Source organism: Oncorhynchus keta, chromosome 15 (assembly GCF_023373465.1).
Source record: "Oncorhynchus keta strain PuntledgeMale-10-30-2019 chromosome 15, Oket_V2, whole genome shotgun sequence".
NCBI classification, from domain to species: Eukaryota; Metazoa; Chordata; class Actinopteri; order Salmoniformes; family Salmonidae; genus Oncorhynchus; species Oncorhynchus keta.
The window spans coordinates 46,436,881-46,454,221 of NC_068435.1; the positions used below are offsets into that span (position 1 = coordinate 46,436,881).

The 17,341-nt window shown below is 41.5% G+C and overlaps 1 protein-coding gene across 5 annotated transcripts in view; it reads left to right on the forward strand.

The window, feature by feature from the left end:
* LOC118395066 (serine/threonine-protein kinase STK11-like) overlaps positions 1-17,341 on the forward strand; it is a 57,131-nt gene that overhangs the window by 21,768 nt on the left and 18,022 nt on the right. For all 5 annotated transcript variants that reach the window (XR_004827881.2, XM_035788854.2, XM_035788852.2 and 2 more), the window contains exons 4-7: positions 4,140-4,229; positions 11,391-11,523; positions 11,680-11,816; positions 16,631-16,758. Coding sequence is in view for 4 of the 5 variants with exons in the window: in XM_035788854.2 (XP_035644747.2) it covers positions 4,140-4,229; positions 11,391-11,523; positions 11,680-11,816; positions 16,631-16,758 (488 nt within the window). In the remaining variant the exon portion in view is untranslated. The remainder of the gene's footprint in view (positions 1-4,139; positions 4,230-11,390; positions 11,524-11,679; positions 11,817-16,630; positions 16,759-17,341) is intronic.

Here is a 17,341-nt window from a genome sequence, read left to right on the forward strand (position 1 = left end):
ATGATTTAGGAATAAAAGATTATTTTCATTATTTAAAAAATAGTGCGTATTTGCCTATGCCTATTTGGGCAGGGCGCATGGCAATAGGCCTAGCTGATTAGCTGTCTGTGAAAAGTGACTAAAATATGTGTGAAAACATGGGTGGAAACATCATGCTTTGGGCCTGTGGATTTTTTTTTTTTTTTTACATCTTAAAAATAAAAAGCTGAAATGTCTTGAGTTAGTAAGTATTCAGCAACTTTTTTATGGCAAGCCTAAATAAGTTCAGGAGTAAAAATATGCTAAACAAGTCACATATGTTGCAAGGGCATTTAACATGATTTTTGAATGACTATCTCTATACCCCATACATACAATTATCTGTAAAGTCCCCCCATTTCCAATGCCTCGCAAAGAAGAGCACCTATTGGCAGATCGTTTTTATTTTTTAATGACAGCCATTGAATATTCCTTAGAGCATGGTGAAATTATTAATTACCTTATGGATGGTGTGTCAATACACCCAGTCACTACAAAAACACGACAAAAAACTCAATTTATGGAAAGAAAGGAAACCGCTCAGGGATTTCACCATGACAACAATGGTGACTTTAAACCAGTTTGAGTTTAATGGCTGTTATGGGGGAGAACTGAGGATGGATCAACAACATTGTAGTTACTCCACAATACTAACCTAATTGGCAGAGTGAAAAGGAGGAAGCCTGTACAGAATACAAATATTCCAAAACATGCATCCTGTTTGCAACAAGGCACTAAAGTAATACTGTAAAAATTGTGACAAAGCAATGAATGTTTTGTTCTGAATACAAAGTGATATGTTTGGGGCCAATCCATGTTATGTTATGGGGCCAATCTGAGGAGTCTCTGCATAAAAAAGAAACGGATTGGAGCTAAGCACAGGCAAAATCCTAGGGGAAAACCTGGTTGTCTGCTTTTCACCAGACACTGGGAGATCAATTCACCTTTCATCAGGACGATAATGTAAAAAGAAAGCCAAATCTACAATTTGAGTTGCTTACCAAGAAGACAGTCAATGTTCCTGAGTTAGTGTTGAATTAAATATACTTGAAAACCTATGGCAAGACCTGAAAATGGCTGCCAGTTTGTCTGTCCCACATCTTGCAGGTCTTGACTCATGATCTAGCAATGATCACCAACCACCTTGACAGAGCTTGTAGAATTTTTCTAGTGTAACACGCGTTTAGCAGATGTTATTGTGTGTGTTGCTTGTGTTTCTAGCTCCAACAGTGCAATAATAGATATCAATTTCACAACAATACACACATCTAAAGGAATGGAATAATATTTGGACGAGAAATGTCAGAGCAGCGTAAACTAAAATGCTGTAGAATAGAATACAGTATATACATATGAGATGTAATGCAAAATATGTAAAAATAATTAAAGTGGCTAGTGTTCCATTATTAAAGTGGCCAGTGATTTCAAGTCCATGTAAACTCTTAACTCTTAAAAGAGCACCCTTTGGCAGATAAATAGCCTCTAAGGTGCTACTGATGGCTATTTAACAGTCTAATGGTCATTGAGATAGAAGCTGTTTTTCAGTCTCTCGATTCCCGCTTTGATTCATCTGTACTGACCTCGCCTTCTGAATGATAGCGGGGTGAACAGGCAGTGGCTCGGGTGGTTGTTGACCTTGATCTTTTTGGCCTTCTTGTGACATCGGGTGCTGTAGGTGTCCTGGAGGGCAGGCCGTTTGACCCCGGTGATGCATTTGGCAGACCGCACCGCCCTCTGGAGAGGTACCAGGCAGTGATACAGTCCGATACGATGCTCTCAATTGTGCATCTGTAAAAGTTTGTGGGTTGTAAGTGCCAAACCAAATTTCTTCAGCCTCCCGAGGTTGAAGAGGTGCCGTTGCACTGCCTTCACCACACTGTCTGTGTGGGTGGACCATTTCAGTTTGTCCATGATGTGTACACCGAGGAACTTGAAGCTTTCCACCTTCTCCACTGTGGTCATGTCGATGTGGATAGGGGCGTGCTCCCTCTGCTGTTTCCTGAAGTCCACGATCAGCTCCTTTGGTTTGCTGACATTGAGTGAGAGGTTATTTTCCTGGCAACACACTCCCTTTTCCATTTGTAGTCTGTGATTGTCTGTAGACCCTGCCACATACTTCTCGTGTCTGAGCCGTTGAATTGCCACTCCACTTTATCTCTACTGATCTTTTGCCTGTTTGTTTGTCTGCCTTACAGAGGGAATAACATCACTGTTTGTATTCAGCCATATTCCCAGTCACCTTGCCATGGTTAAATGTGGTGGATTGTGCTTTCCATTTTGCGTGATTGCTGCCATCTATCCACGGTTTCTGGTTAGGGTAGGTTTTAATAGTCACAGTGGGTACAACATATCCTATACCCTTCCTGATAAACAAAGTCACTGTATCAGTGTATTCGTTAATGTTATTCATAGAGGCTACCCGTAACATCCCAGTCCGCGGGATCAAAACAATCTTGAAGCGTGGATTCCGATTGGCCAGACTAGCATTGAATAGTCCTTAGCACGTGTACTTCCTGTTTTTGAGTTTCTGCCTTTAGGAAAGGAGGAGCAAAATGGGAGTCGTGATAAGATTTGCTTAAGGGAGGGCAGGGCGGAGGAGGGCCTTGTAGGCATCCCGGAAGTTTGAGTAGCAGTGGTCGAGTATTGACTCGGGTGTGAATACTTATGTAAATGAGGTATTTCTGTATTTCATTTTAAATAAATTAGCTAGAATTTCTCAACATGTTTTCACGATGTCATTATTGGGTTTTGTGTGTAGATGTGGGAAAAAAACAACAATTGAATACATTTTGAATTCGGGCTATAACACAAAATGTGAAATAGGTCAAGGGATCTCCTGGCCTCAAAGACCAATCATTATCTGATCATCCCATATCTCCAGTGGAAATAATACCTGAACACTTTTCCCTTGCTCAAAGACCGCTGTCTGTCCCAAACTCACTGACATGGGAAACTACAAGGGCCAGGAATAGGCTAGTTGATACAATGTTGCAAGTTAGCAAGCAACAGCTTCAGCTGGACCTTTGTTGATACATTTGATACAATTGCTGTGCTTCACTAGCAATGGTTCACATCAAGACAAATAAAAAGGGTGGCAGACGGGCTGAGTAGAGAGATGAATGCAATTGGAGAAGACTTTTCATCTGGATATTTTATACAGTTTTTATTTGTCAGCTTTATTTATTTTTAATTAGTTAACAATGTACCATAACTGGGCTTATAAAAGTGAGAGAAAAAATTGGCCATAGTACTGTTTATCCATATTGAGAAGCTGTAGCTAGTATACACTTATTTGCGGGTTAATTGTGGGGAACTGTGGGTATCTGACCCGATGTAGGACTCTAGTGTGTGTGTTCCCTTCTCTACCTTGCAGCAGTGGAGAGACTCCTGACGCAGACATGACTTCGCAGTAAGCTCTGCGTCATCCCCAGGCCTCTCTCTCGCTCCTGCTCTTATTTATATATATTCTCTTCGCCCCATGGCAGAATGTGTAGAATTTGCCGCAAACTTGCTTTAAAACTGCAGCATTTTCTCTACAGCCCATGGCAAAATATGTAGAATAGATGATTTTTTTTTGTGACCCCCATCAAAGTTGCCCATCCCTGACCTCTAGGTTTTCTTGAAGATAATATCTAGTTTTTGCTTTATCAATTTATCTTGTAGTTCCAAGATAACCCGCGTTGCTGCTGGTTCAAAGCCTTGGAGAAACTCACCTAAAGTAAAACAAATGCCATATTTAATCAATTTCCCACTCTGAGACAGTTTTTCTTAAAAAAAAATATATTTTATTTTTATTTAACCTCTTATCTAACTATGCAAGTCAGTTAAGAACAAATTGTTATTTACAATTATGGCCTACTGGGGAACAGTGGGTTAACTGCCTTGTTCAGGGGCAGAACGACAGATTTTTACCTTGTCAGCTCGTGGAGTCGATTCGGCAACCTTTCGGTTACTGGCCCAACGCTCTAACTAATAGGGTACCTGCAGTCCCCATTACCTATATGCATTCTTTTAAGAGGAAAATGTCTTTCCCTTTCTGTTGTATTTTAATGGCTGTTTAATATGGAACTTTTATTGTGTAAATGTTGTGTTTTGAGTATTCCCTTGACTGCCCATCTTACGTATATGGTGATGGAGTACTGCGTATGTGGGATGCAAGAAATGCTGGACAGCGTCCCAGAGAAAAGATTTCCAGTATTTCAAGCTCACGGGTAAGTTTCTTTCTCTCTCTCGCTCTTTTTCTCAGCAGCTCCCTAGCTCCCTAGCTCAACAACTATCTTTCGCTCACCATTTCTCTATTGTTCTCGCCCGCCCTTTATCTATTTTGCCATCTTTCTCTCCATCTCTCTCTCTGCCTCTAGCCCCCCCATTCTTGTTCAATTGCACCATCTCTCTCCCCCTTTTTATTTTTATTTTATTAGTCTGAGCTTCTGTGCAGAGTCTACTCCAAGACTAAGTTTAGGCCCTGGACTGCAGAGCTCTCCATTGCTGATAAAGCGAAGACTGTTTTGTTATTGCTTGAATTTTTTGCTAAAAGTAATTTTTACCCATTACTTTTAGGGAGCTCTTAGAGTTCTATTACAGTAAGGTATTAAGGTACTTAACCCTCATACTACCACCATATTGAACATACATGGATTACCAACTGTAGTCATTTTGACCCCAAGAAGAAACTGTTGGAAAAAACAACAGTCATAGCAAAATATCAACTTAATTCTCATTAAAACATCATTAGACATGTAAATAGGGTTATCCATTTTTTTTTTTACTTGTTACATCTGTTAAGTGAGTATCTGATAATAATCGGCTAATTTGTTTCAAGTCATTACGTTAAGATATGGGGGAAGGTGGGATCATGGCTATATTCAATCAAATTCACAAGTTGATTTAACTTATGTTTAACCCTTATGGTTGGTGTTTTGATGGATTTGTCCAAAATCGTTTGACATGAAGCGTTTACTTTTCTGTCATTACATTTATGGCACTGTATGTACTCATTATATGGCATCATTTGGTGCATTCGGAAAGTATTCAGACCGCATCCCTTTTCCCACATTTTGTTACATTACAGCCTTATTCTAAAATGGATTAACTAAAACAATTTCCTCATCAATCTACATACAATACCCCATAATGGCAAAGCGGGTTTTTAGAAATGTTTGCAAATTTATGAAAAAGATACCTTATTGGCATAAATATTCAGGCCCTTTGCTATGAGACTTGAAATTGAGCTCCGGTGCATCCCGTTTCCATTGATCATTCTTGAGATGTTTCTACAACTTGTTTGGAGTCCACCTGTTGTATATTGGACATGATTTGGAAAGGCACACACCTGTCTATATAAGGTCCCACAGTTGACAGTGCATGTCAGAGCAAAAACCAAGCAATGAGGTTGAAGGAATTGTCCTTCGAGCTCCGAGACAGGATTGTGTCGAGGCATAGATCTGGGGAAGGGTACCAAAACACTTCTGCAGGAAGACAGGTCCCCAAGAAGACAGTGGCCTCCATCATTCTTAACTTCTTTGGGATAGGGTGCATCATTTTCACTTTTGGATGAATAGCGTGCCCAGAGTGAACTGCCTCTTACTCAGTCCCAGATGCTAAAATGTGCATATTAGTATTGGATAGAAAACACTCTGAAGTTTCTAAAATTGTTTGAATGATGTCTGTGAGTATAACAGAACTCATATGGCAGGCAAAAACCCAAACAGGAAGTGTGAATTCTGAGGTTTGTAGTTTTTGAACTCAACCAATATACCACTGTTTCTTCGACCTGTAATATAACTTTTTGAACGTTTCTTCCGAATGGACCAGATCGCGCATTTGGATTTGTTTACCAAATCCGATTGGACATAAATTATGGACATTATCGAGCAAAACAAGCATTTATTGTGGAACTGCGATTCCTGGGAGTGCGTTCTGATGAAGGTCATCAAAGGTAAGTGAATATTTATAATGCTATTTATGAATAATGTTGATTACCCAACATGGTGGATATTTCTCTGGCTGGTTTGGGCTCTGAGCGCCATTCTCAGATTATGCTTTTTCCGTAGTTATTTTGAAATCTGACAGCGGTTGCATTAAGGAGAAGTGTATCTATATTTCCATGTCTAAAACTTGTATTTTCATTGACATTTATAATGAGTATTTCTGTGAATTCATGTGGCTCTCTACAATATCACTGCATGTTTTGGAACTACTGAACATAACACGCCAATGTAAAATACGATTTGTGGATAGAAATATGAACTTTACAGAACAAAACATACATGTATTGTGTAACATGGAGTCCTATGAGTGTCATCTGATGAAGGTCATCAAAGGTTAGTGATCAATTTTATCTCTTTGTGCTTTTTGTGACTCCTCTCTCTGTCTGGAAAAATGGCAGGGTTTTTCTGTGAGTTGGTGGTGACCTAACATAATTGTTTGTGGAGCTTTTGCTGTAAAGCATTTTTTTTTTTACATTTGACTGTGGCTGGGTTAATGAGAATTGTATCTTTAAAATGGTGCCTAATACTTTGAGAAATTTGATTTTATGAGGTTTCTGTTGATTTTGTTTTTGGCGCCCTGCAATTTCATTGGCTGTTGGCGAAGGATTCCGCTAGCGGGACGGGGTCGTAGACAGGTTAAGTGGAAGAAGTTTGGAACCACCAACACTCTTCCTAGAGCTGGCTGCCCGGCCAAACTGAGCAGTCCGGAGAGAGTGGCCTTGGTAAGGGAGGTAAACAAGAACCCGGTGGTCACTCTGACAGAGCTCTGGAGTTCCTCTGTGGAGATGGGAGAACCTTTCAGAAGGACAACCATCTCTGCAGCAATCCACCAATCATTTCCTTTTTGCCAGAGTGGCCAGATGGAAGCCACTCCTCAGTAAAAAGCACATGACAGCCCACTTGGAGTTTGCCAAAAGGCACCTAAAGGACTCTCATACCATGAGAAAGCAAGGTGGTGGCAGCATCATGCTGTGGGGATGTTTTTCAGTGGCAGGGACTGGGAAACTAGTCAGGATCGAGGGAAAGAGGGAAGTACAGAGTGATCCTTGATGAAAACTTGCTCCAGAGTGCTCAGACTGGGGCGAAAGTTCACCTTCCAACAGGGCAATGACCCTAAGCACACAGCCAAGATATTGCAGGAGTGGCTTCGGTACAAGTCTCGGAATGTCCTAGACTGGCCCAGCCAGAGCCTGTACTTCAATCCAATCGAACATCTCTGGAGAAACCTGAAAAAAGCTGTGCAGCGACAATCCCCATCCAACCTGACAGAGCTTGAGGATTTGCAGAGAAGAATGGGAGAAGCTCCCCAAATACAAGTGTGCCAAGATTTGTACTGTCATACCCAATAAGACTTGAGGCTGATATCGCTGCCAAAGGTGCTTCAACAAAGTACTGAGTAAAGGGTCTGAATACTTATGTAAATGTGATATTTCAGTTTTTTTAATATATATTTTTTTAATCTGTAAAAAATTCAACTTGTTTCTTTATCATTTAAGGGGTATTGTGTGTAGAGTTATGAGGAATAAGTCTTTGACGTAACGTGTAGAAAATCAAGGGGTCTGAATACTGTCCGAATGTACTGTATACCATTAGCAGACGTATAAGAGTTCTCAGTCCGAACCCGATGGGGCCCAACTGCTGCTGGGCCTCATACTGTGTTTTGGGTTTGCGGTGTTGTGTTAATCTTTCTTAACTGTGCGTGTCTGTGCACCTTTCACTACTGCTCTCTCTGAGCAGCAGGCACTAGCGGCGTCAGGATTCCGATATTGGCTGGGCCAGAGAAATTTGTGGCCATGATGAAGTTTTTTTTCTGATCATTGAAATGTTTCATATTGCAATATGAATAGGTTGGAGTGCATTTGATGGAATGATGATCCACAAGACCACCACAGACAGCTCATCTCAGAATCAGGAGAAGCCCATATTCCAATGGCATCTATTAATGCCGATACAGCCTAGCCACAGTATCTGAGCGGAGTTGAGCTCAACATCCTTTCCAGCTACTCCGCTAAAAACCTTTAACACGTTTACAGGAAGGGGGAAAAAAACTCGCTTCAAATTAGCTTCATAAATGTTTTGTTTAAAATCACCATTTAACCAACACCTATTTATCTTTGACTAAGTGGACCTACCATTTTGGGTTTGAAGTTTTGAAAGCAAACCATATGATTTAAATAGAAAGTATTTGCATAAATAACAAAGGTGACTGTAAGAAGCACTCATCATTTCAATAAAGCTATATGTCATATTACGCAGCACATAAACACTCTAAATAGGTCATGAGCCAGACAGATGGCCTAAGAAGCAATGAAAATGAATTATTTAGGCTATTTTATTAGTCTATTATATCAATGCTATAGACTACAAATAAATACTTTGAAGCGAGTGTGACGAACTAAGCTGGCAGGAACATTAAGCTCCTCAGCATTTAAACAACACTTTGTTGTATTAAATCCTTAGTCTATAAATTGCACATATAGGCTGTGTCTTACTTAGAATGAAATGAAAATGAAATGGAAAAATTCCTTATTTGGCTCAGTCTACCGTGCCTTTGAATTCACTTTTGAGAAACACGATTTTGGCCAGAGTCTGTGGCTTATGCGATGGTGCCTTGAGAGTAGGCCAGCAGCGGAAAATACCCTCTCTGTGCTTGCAGAGCCACTGGGGATGCTAAAAAACCTTCGGCCACTCTTGCCAGGCAGGGAAGGGATGAGGAGATGTCTTTCCAAAAGGTGATAACGTCTGCGTTTCTTCTCATGACCGTTATGTACTCCTTTACCTCTGCTTTTGATTGTACAGAGGGACCGCTGCTGCTGAATGACGAGCTGAACATGTGAGGTCTTTTGGGCACTTTGTTTTGCTCAAGGGCAGGTTTGGGTGCTGCTGGTACGGCAAATGCACCTGCCGGAGGCACATTGATAGCCTCCGTTTCCTTCACAAGGAGGTTGTGTATCTCTCCAAGCTGGTTACGCACCAGCTCATCCCTTATCACCCGCTCAGTTTTAAACCTGGAGTCTAGGATGGCAGTTAGGACAAGATGTTTATCATTATAATACCCCCTGTACTGAGTGGAAACGTTATCTGATCGTTTCTGCAAAAGCAGCAATGTCTATGGCCTGAGACACGGTAGTCAGCGGTTTATTTCTGACACCACGGGGAGAATCATGCCCAGGTTCCCCATCTCTTTCTGCATATTATCGGTGAGGTCAGCTTGTGCTGTCAGTACCTCCACCAGGACCTGTAGCCAACTCATTTAGTTTAGGGTGAGTTTTGCATCATCAGAGGTAGACTTCAGTTTGTTTTGCCACAGTGGGTCTCTTTAGAACATCTTTATACAGACTCAATCATGCGTAATTGGCTGTTCTTGTCATACATGCTGTTGTGGGATGCACTCCCAATCTGTCACTTTCTTCTGTGTTTTATGTACACTTCCTAACACCTTTCAGAAGTTTTTCTAGTTTCTGGATCAGTCCGCTAACCCCATCATGCATGTTAATGGCATCCTTTGTTGCGAACTGAAGCATGTGAATTGGGCACCGTAAATGGAGATTTGACTCTGAAGTACTGGTTTACCATCATGTCCACATTGTTGGCTATATGGTCAGTTTGGAACTGAGATCGCAGGTGGTGTGCCCTCCATATCGGATGCCTCATCTTCCTCCTGTCCATCATCATTGGTCTCCTCAAAACAAGGTAGGTTGAAGGCTTCGACCATGTTGCTTGCACTGTCAGTCACCACTCGTATTAATTGTCGCTGCACGTTCCAGTCCACTATTCCAGTCCACTATTTTTGGTAAATGGCTCAACAACACTGTGTCCTTGATAGTTTCCGTCAATAAAACTGGTGACAATCCCCAGGAAACAGTTTCCCTTTCAGCTAGTCCAAATGTCGTTGACACAAAACAAAACCATCACCTAGCTGCAATAGTTCTTAAATTGGCTTCCATTTCTTGCACGCCTGGTTTAGCCTCACTTGCAGAATACCACATCCCTTCCCATTCTCCCTTAGTTATTTGGGAGAAACTCTCCAAATGCAGGTGTGCCAAGTTTGTAGCATCATACCCAAGAAGACTCAAGGCTGTAATCGCTGTCAAATCTGCTTCAACAAAGTACTGCGTAAAGGGTCTAAATACTTATGTAAATATGTTTTTGTATTTTTGCAAAAATTTCCCAAAACCTGTTTTTGCTTTGTCATTATGGGGTATTGTGGGTAGATTGAGGGGGGGAATGATTTAATACATTACAGCCTTATTCTAAAATGTAACAATTTCGAGAAAGTCAAGGGGTCTGAATACTTTCCGAATGCACTGTAAGCAGATTAAATGAGCTACCACCTCAACTTATTTTCCCAGCCAGAGATCAATTAGCCTAACTAAATATATAGACGGAGATTCAGTGAAACAAAATCACATTGATTATCAGACAGGCTTTTTTTTGAGTAAAGAGCAAAATCCACTTAAGTTACATAACATTCTAGCAACTTGTTTCCTCTCTTTGTGCTTTTCTAAGACTGGCGGTTTCCTGGTCTCCTCACTCCACTGCTGCCCGCTTCATTGTTCTCAACACCAGTTTAAATCAATATACTGTTTTCTAGAAATCAGGCTGTTTGGGCTCATTTACATTTCTATGATGTCGGACTGGGCCTGGGCTCGGGCTTCAGCTCACCAGGCTGGGCCAGAGAAATTCATGGCCATGATGAGGCTGATTGTTTCTGCAAAAGCAGCGATGTCTATGTCCTGAGACAGGGTGGTAGTCAGCAGTTTATTTCTGACACCACGGGGGGAATCATGCCCAGGTTCCCCAGCTCTTTATGCATATATTATTGGTGATGTCATCTTGTGGTGTCAGTACCGGGCTCTAATTTTCAGGCCTGAGGAGAACACTTTTGGCTGTGGTCAAAATGACCCCAAAGGACTGGATTTTTATTTCATTTGAAGTCTTTATACAGCAACACTAAGCAATTTATGTATATTTATTAAGAACAAGTTCATTGACAAGGTCATTAACATTTTGAAGAATTGAATAAACCACCTATTGGCTATGATATAAAATATGCCTCTGGGTTCAAAATGACCCCAGTCGGTTTTATGAGGGTTAATTGTTACCCAGAAATGAGTTGATATATAACGGCTGCATTGGGCCTTTAAACACTCATTTATAGCCACACTTGATTAAAAGACCTATTAGATTGCTTGGATCGATACATCGTGTATGGCTGAGCTCACACTTGTGTCGTGTAAATTATGCACTGATGTTTTGATTTATGCAAAAAATATCAAGTTTGTGGTGTGCACAGATCTCAAGTTAGGATTCACCGTAGAGCTAATGTGGTGTACTGACTTGTCTTGTAGGATTTTATTATTAACCCTCCCTCCCTCTCAGGTACTTTTTACAGCTGTTAGATGGCCTTGAATATTTGCACAGCCAGGGAATCGTTCACAAGGACATTAAACCAGGAAATCTGCTTCTGACTACCGACGGGGCACTCAAGATCTCCGACCTGGGCGTGGCAGAGGTGAGATGTCATCTCACTTACCTCAGTCACCTTTACCTGTATATTACGTATTGTTAGGGATATGCATGTTCTTAACTATATTATGCAGACATCATTCTTCCCTCTGAGTGTGCTGAGTTTGAGCCTTTTCTCCCTATCTCTTGCCCCCCCCACCAGGCTTTGCACCCGTTTGCAGAGGATGACACGTGTCGTACGAGTCAGGGCTCGCCGGCGTTCCAGCCCCCCGAGATCGCCAATGGCCTGGACACCTTTTCAGGGTTCAAAGTGGACATCTGGTCCGCAGGCATCACACTGTGAGTAATAGCCATTGCAATGTCCAAGTCCACCCTGACCCCTAGCTCAGCACCTTCTGTTGATCTGGAAGGATAATCAATGGTAATGAAAATAGCTCCACCGAGCGCTTTGATTACCTATCTGTCCAACATACAATGAGTGTACAAGAGATCTACTCTTTCCATGACATCGACTGACCAGGTGAGTCCAAGTAAAAGCTATGATCCTTATTGATGTCCCTTCTTAAATCACCTTCAATCAGTGTAGATGAAGGGGAGGAAACTGGTTAAAGAAGGATTTTTAAGCCTTTCGGCAATTAAGACATGAACTGTGTTCGAATGTTCATACTAACTGCACTAACCATACTATTTGTAACATGAATTGAGTATTTAGTATGCTTTTTGGTCATAGTATGGATATAGTTAGTATGCCAAAAGTTCCCGGATGTCGTACTAAATTCGCCGAAATATGAAATATACACGCAGAGGACACTATTTCTGTACTTTAGGGCCCATAATTGAGGAAATGGGCGTGGCTTCACATCGTTTCCAGATTTGAAGAATATATCGGAAAATAGGCAGTCGAAATACGAGAGCGGATACAAATGAGTTGCTTTAACTAATTATGACCGATGTTAAGAAAATGTTGAGCAATGTAATAAAGTAATGCCTTTTAAAACAGGTTACCTTACATATTATATTGGCTGACAATTTGTTAGCTGCGCTGTCCTTACGAACCACATAGCTAACAACATACCAATACATCCTGCTGTAACACTATCTACCTAACGTTAGTTGGCTACTTATACATCGAACTTGGCAGTATATTAACTATAGGCTAACTCCCCAACGTTAATGACTTGATTATTCCCATCATTCTTAGCTTAGCTAAATTTTATAGTCTGTGTGTGTTTGCAATTGACATTCGGTTGCTTTCGTAAATTTGCTCTGGCTATCTACTTCAATTTCAGAGGACTCTCATCTGAGTGTACCAGAACGCAGAATAATTAAATTATGAGCTCTCAACACCCGTTGAATATAGCCGGTGTCACTAAACGTTGGGAAAAAAAGTAATTAAATTGTGGGAAAAAAGTAATTAAATTGTTGCCAGCAGCACAGTCACCAACTCTCAGGATAACATGAAATTACCAGTTCTGCTAGGGCGAGTAAAATGGTCAGTGGTCTCGTTTGTGTCTGGAAGTAGCTAGCAAGCTAGCCAACGTTAGCTTTGGTGCTTGACTGTCATATATAATAATATAATAATATATAATAATAATATAATAATATATGCCATTTAGCAGACGCTTTTATCCAAAGCGACTTACAGTCATGTGTGCATACATTCTACGTATGGGTGGTCCCGGGGATCGAACCCACTACCCTGGCGTTACAAGCGCCATGCTCTACCAACTGAGCTACAGGACCACTACAGGACCACTACAGGTCATTGTATGGTCAGAATGCTCAAATACTCTACTTCTCAGCCCGATCGTCCAGTGTGCGCTCCGACAGGGAAAGGCTCTGAATTTACAAACTGACAATCTGACAACGCTCTGAATATGAGCGTACTCTGGCACTCCAGATTGAATAAATAAAATGTCTAACTAGTAATTTGTTATGCTTAACTAGCTAATACGCTCAACTGAAAGCATACTGTTCATTTACAGTATACAAAAATGTACTTGTAGTATATACTCAGTTAAGATGGGGAGAAGTCTGTCCATAATAAAGCTTTGCTCTGCCTTAACAACACTATCAACAAAGCAGGTCCTACTAAGTATGTAGTATACAGTATGTTAGTATGGGTATTCAATCACTGCAATGGAGTGTGCCATTCAGAGGGTGAGTGGGCAAGACAAAAGATTTAAGTACCTTTTGAACAGGGTATGGTAGTAGGTGCCAGGCGCACCAGGTGTCAGGAACTGCAACGCTGCTGGGTTTTTCACACTCAAGTTTCCAGTGTGTCTCAAGAATGGTCAACCACCCAAAGGACATCAAGCTTACTTAAAACAACTGTGGGAAGCTTTGGAGTCAACATGGGCTAGCATACCTGTGAAACACTTTCGACACCCTGTAGAGTCCATTCATCACAAAACCCACTGATATTGTAATGATTTTTCATTGGCAAGATTGGGAAACTTAGGCATGAAATGCCAGCATCAAACGCCGACACTACACATCCAAGTATAACTGACCTAATTATGAAAGGCAAGCATTGTAATTTTCATTTCTGTAAATTGAGTGTGGAAGAGGTGAAAAAATGATTGTTGTTTTTCAACAATGACAAGCCACCTGACAATTTGGATGGTAAATTACAGATGATAATAGCGTACGATATTGCCACTCATATTTGACATATCTTCAATATAAGCCACTAGAAAGTGTGTGCCCTCAGCCCTGGAGGGAAGCTAAAGTTATTCCGCTACCCAGGACTAGTAAAGCCCCCTTTACTTGCTCAAAAGGCTGACCAATCAGTCTTATTACCAACGTTTTTGTAAACTTTTGGAACAATTGTCTGACCAGATACAATGCTATTTAACAGTACATTTTTAATTGACAACAGGCTTCAGCAGGCTTATGGGGAAGGACATTCAACAAGCACAGTACTTACACAAATGACTGATTGAGAGAAATTGATGATTAAAAGATTGCTGGAGCTGTCTTGTTAGACATCGGTGTGGCTTTTTGACATTATCGATCATAGTCTGCTGCAGGAAAAACATGTGTTTTGGTTTACTCCCCCTGATTTATTCTGGATAATGAGTTAGACAGCTAACAGAACACAGAGGGTGTTCTTTAATGGAAGCCTCCAACATAATCCAGGTACAGTCAGGAATTCCCCAGGGCAGTGGTCTAACCCCTTACTTTTTCAATAATTACTAATGACATGCTTTAAGTAAAATAATATATGTATGCAGATGACTCAACACTCTACACATCAGCTACTACAGCGACTGAAATGATTGCAACACTTAATGAGCTGCAGTTAGTTTCAGAATGGGTGGCAGGAATATGTTATTCCTAAATATCTCTTAAAAACTAAAAGCATTGTATTTGGGACAACTCATTCACTCAGCCCTACACCTCAACTAAATGTTGTGGAAATTGAGCAGGTTGGGGTGACTAAACTGCTTGGAGTAACCCTTGATTGTAAACTGACATTGTCAAAACATGTTGATACAACAGTAGCTAAGATGGGGAGAAGTCTGTCCATAATAAAGCGCTGCTCTGCCTTAACAACACTATCAACAAGGCAGGTCCTGCAGGCCCTAGTCTTGTCGCTCCTGGACTACTGTTCAATCGTGTGGTCAGGTGCCACAAAGAGGAACTTAAGAAATGTACAAATCAAATCAAATCAAATTTTTTATATAGCCCTTCGTACATCAGCTGATATCTCAAAGTGCTGTACAGAAACCCAGCCTAAAACCCCAAACAGCAAGCATTGCAGGTGTAGAAGCACGGTGGCTAGGAAAAACTCCCTAAGAAAGGCCAAAACCTAGGAATAAACCTAGAGGAACCAGGCTATGTGGGGTGGCCAGTCCTCTTCTGGCTGTGCCGGGTGGAGATTATAACAGAACATGGCCAAGATGTTCAAATGTTCATAAATGACCAGCATGGTCGAATAATAGTAAGGCAGAACAGTTGAAACTGGAGCAGCAGCATGGCCAGGTGGACTGGGGACAGCAAGGAGTCATCATGTCAGGTAGTCCTGGGGCATGGTCCTAGGGCTCAGGTCCTCTGAGAGGGAGAAAGAAAGAAGGAGAGAATTAGAGAACGCACACTTAGATTCACACAGGACACCGAATTAGGACAGGAGGGGTACTCCAGATATAACAAACTGACCCTAGCCCCCCGACACAAACTACTGCAGCATAAATACTGGAGGCTGAGACAGGAGGGGACAGGAGACACTGTGGCCCCATCCGAGGACACCCCCGGACAGGGCCAAACAGGAAGGATATAACCCCACCCACTTTGCCAAAGCACAGCCCCCAGACCACTAGAGGGATATCTTCAACCACCAACTGTTGAATTGTACAATTGGCTCAGAACAGGGCTGCACGGCTGGCCCTTAAATGTACACGGAGAGCTAACATTAATGATATGCATGTCAATCTCTCATGGCTTAAAGTGGAGCAGAGATGACTTCATCACTACTTGTTTTTGTAAGAAGTTTTTACCAGCTGAATGTACCGAGCTGTCTGTTTAATCTACAAACACACAGCTCTGACACCCATGCATGTTCCACAAGACATGCCACCAGAGGTCTCTTCACAATCCCCAAGTCCAGAACAAACTATTGGAGATGCACAGTTTTACATAGCGCCATGACTACGTGAAACTCTATTCCACATCCAGTAACTGATGCAAGCAGTAGAATCAGATGTTTTTTGTTTTTTTTTTAAAGATAAAAATACACCTTATGGAACAGCGGGGACTAAAGCGACACACACTGGTACAAGCACACACACTAGCACACGCACAGTGGTATTATATTGTAGTAGTGTAATATTGTTATGATTTACTGTTTGTCTTTTGTGTGTGATGTAAGTGCCTTAATGTGATTGGACCCCAGGAAGAGTAGCTGCTGCCTTGGCAACAGCAAATGGGGATCCCTAGTAAATACAAATTCCCCCAATGAATTGAGGCTGTTCTGAGGGCAGGGGGGGTCCTTAATGTTTTTTACACTGTATTTTCAATTGCATTCTTTGTATTATCATTTTGAGAGGTAATTATACCAGGTCATCGACCATGCAAGTTAACAGATCTCAGATATGACGTCTCAAACTCATAATATGTGATGTCTTGCCTGTTTCCCTTTTTCCATGCCGTAGATACAACATTACGACGAGTCTTTATCCGTTTGAAGGGGACAACATCTATAAGCTATTTGAGAACATTGGGAAGGGAGACTACAGTGTTCCAGAAGAGTGCGGGCCTGCCCTGTCAGACCTACTGCAAGGTGAGGATGACCATGATGAAGACCATCTCTGAATTAAAGGTTGATTTAGCTCGAGGCTTTACACAGCCGCGAGTCAGTCAGTGGCTTACTCCGGTCATGGAGAGTAAAGTGAGAGCTTTCTTCCAGGTCAACTCAAATGCACCCGATTTCAACTACTGATGACCTAAAATTGAATGTTAGTGCAAAAGCCTGCACCCGCTATCTATCCCGGACAGGAGTTGGCCACCATTGTGTGTTAGGGGAATCACTGGAATAAATTGAGAAATGCCCTGTGGTATTTTCTGAGCTTGTCCAGTAGATGGCACCATGACGTTGACTCCATCTGTCTCCTCTGCATCAGAGGCCTGTAACCTATCATACATACACTCTATTGAAATTCCTCTGAACAACCCTGCCGCTATCACTTTCCAATTGAAATAGGAACAGAAGTGGACTACGCATATGGTAGAACCTCAGACAATGAGATTTGGCCTTGGAGACTTAAGATATAAAATAAAGAGGAATGTTAGCATGCCTTGTGGTACAGTCTAGATACTTCAAAATTATTTAATCCCCGGGGTGTGTGTAAGTTCACGTGTGCGTG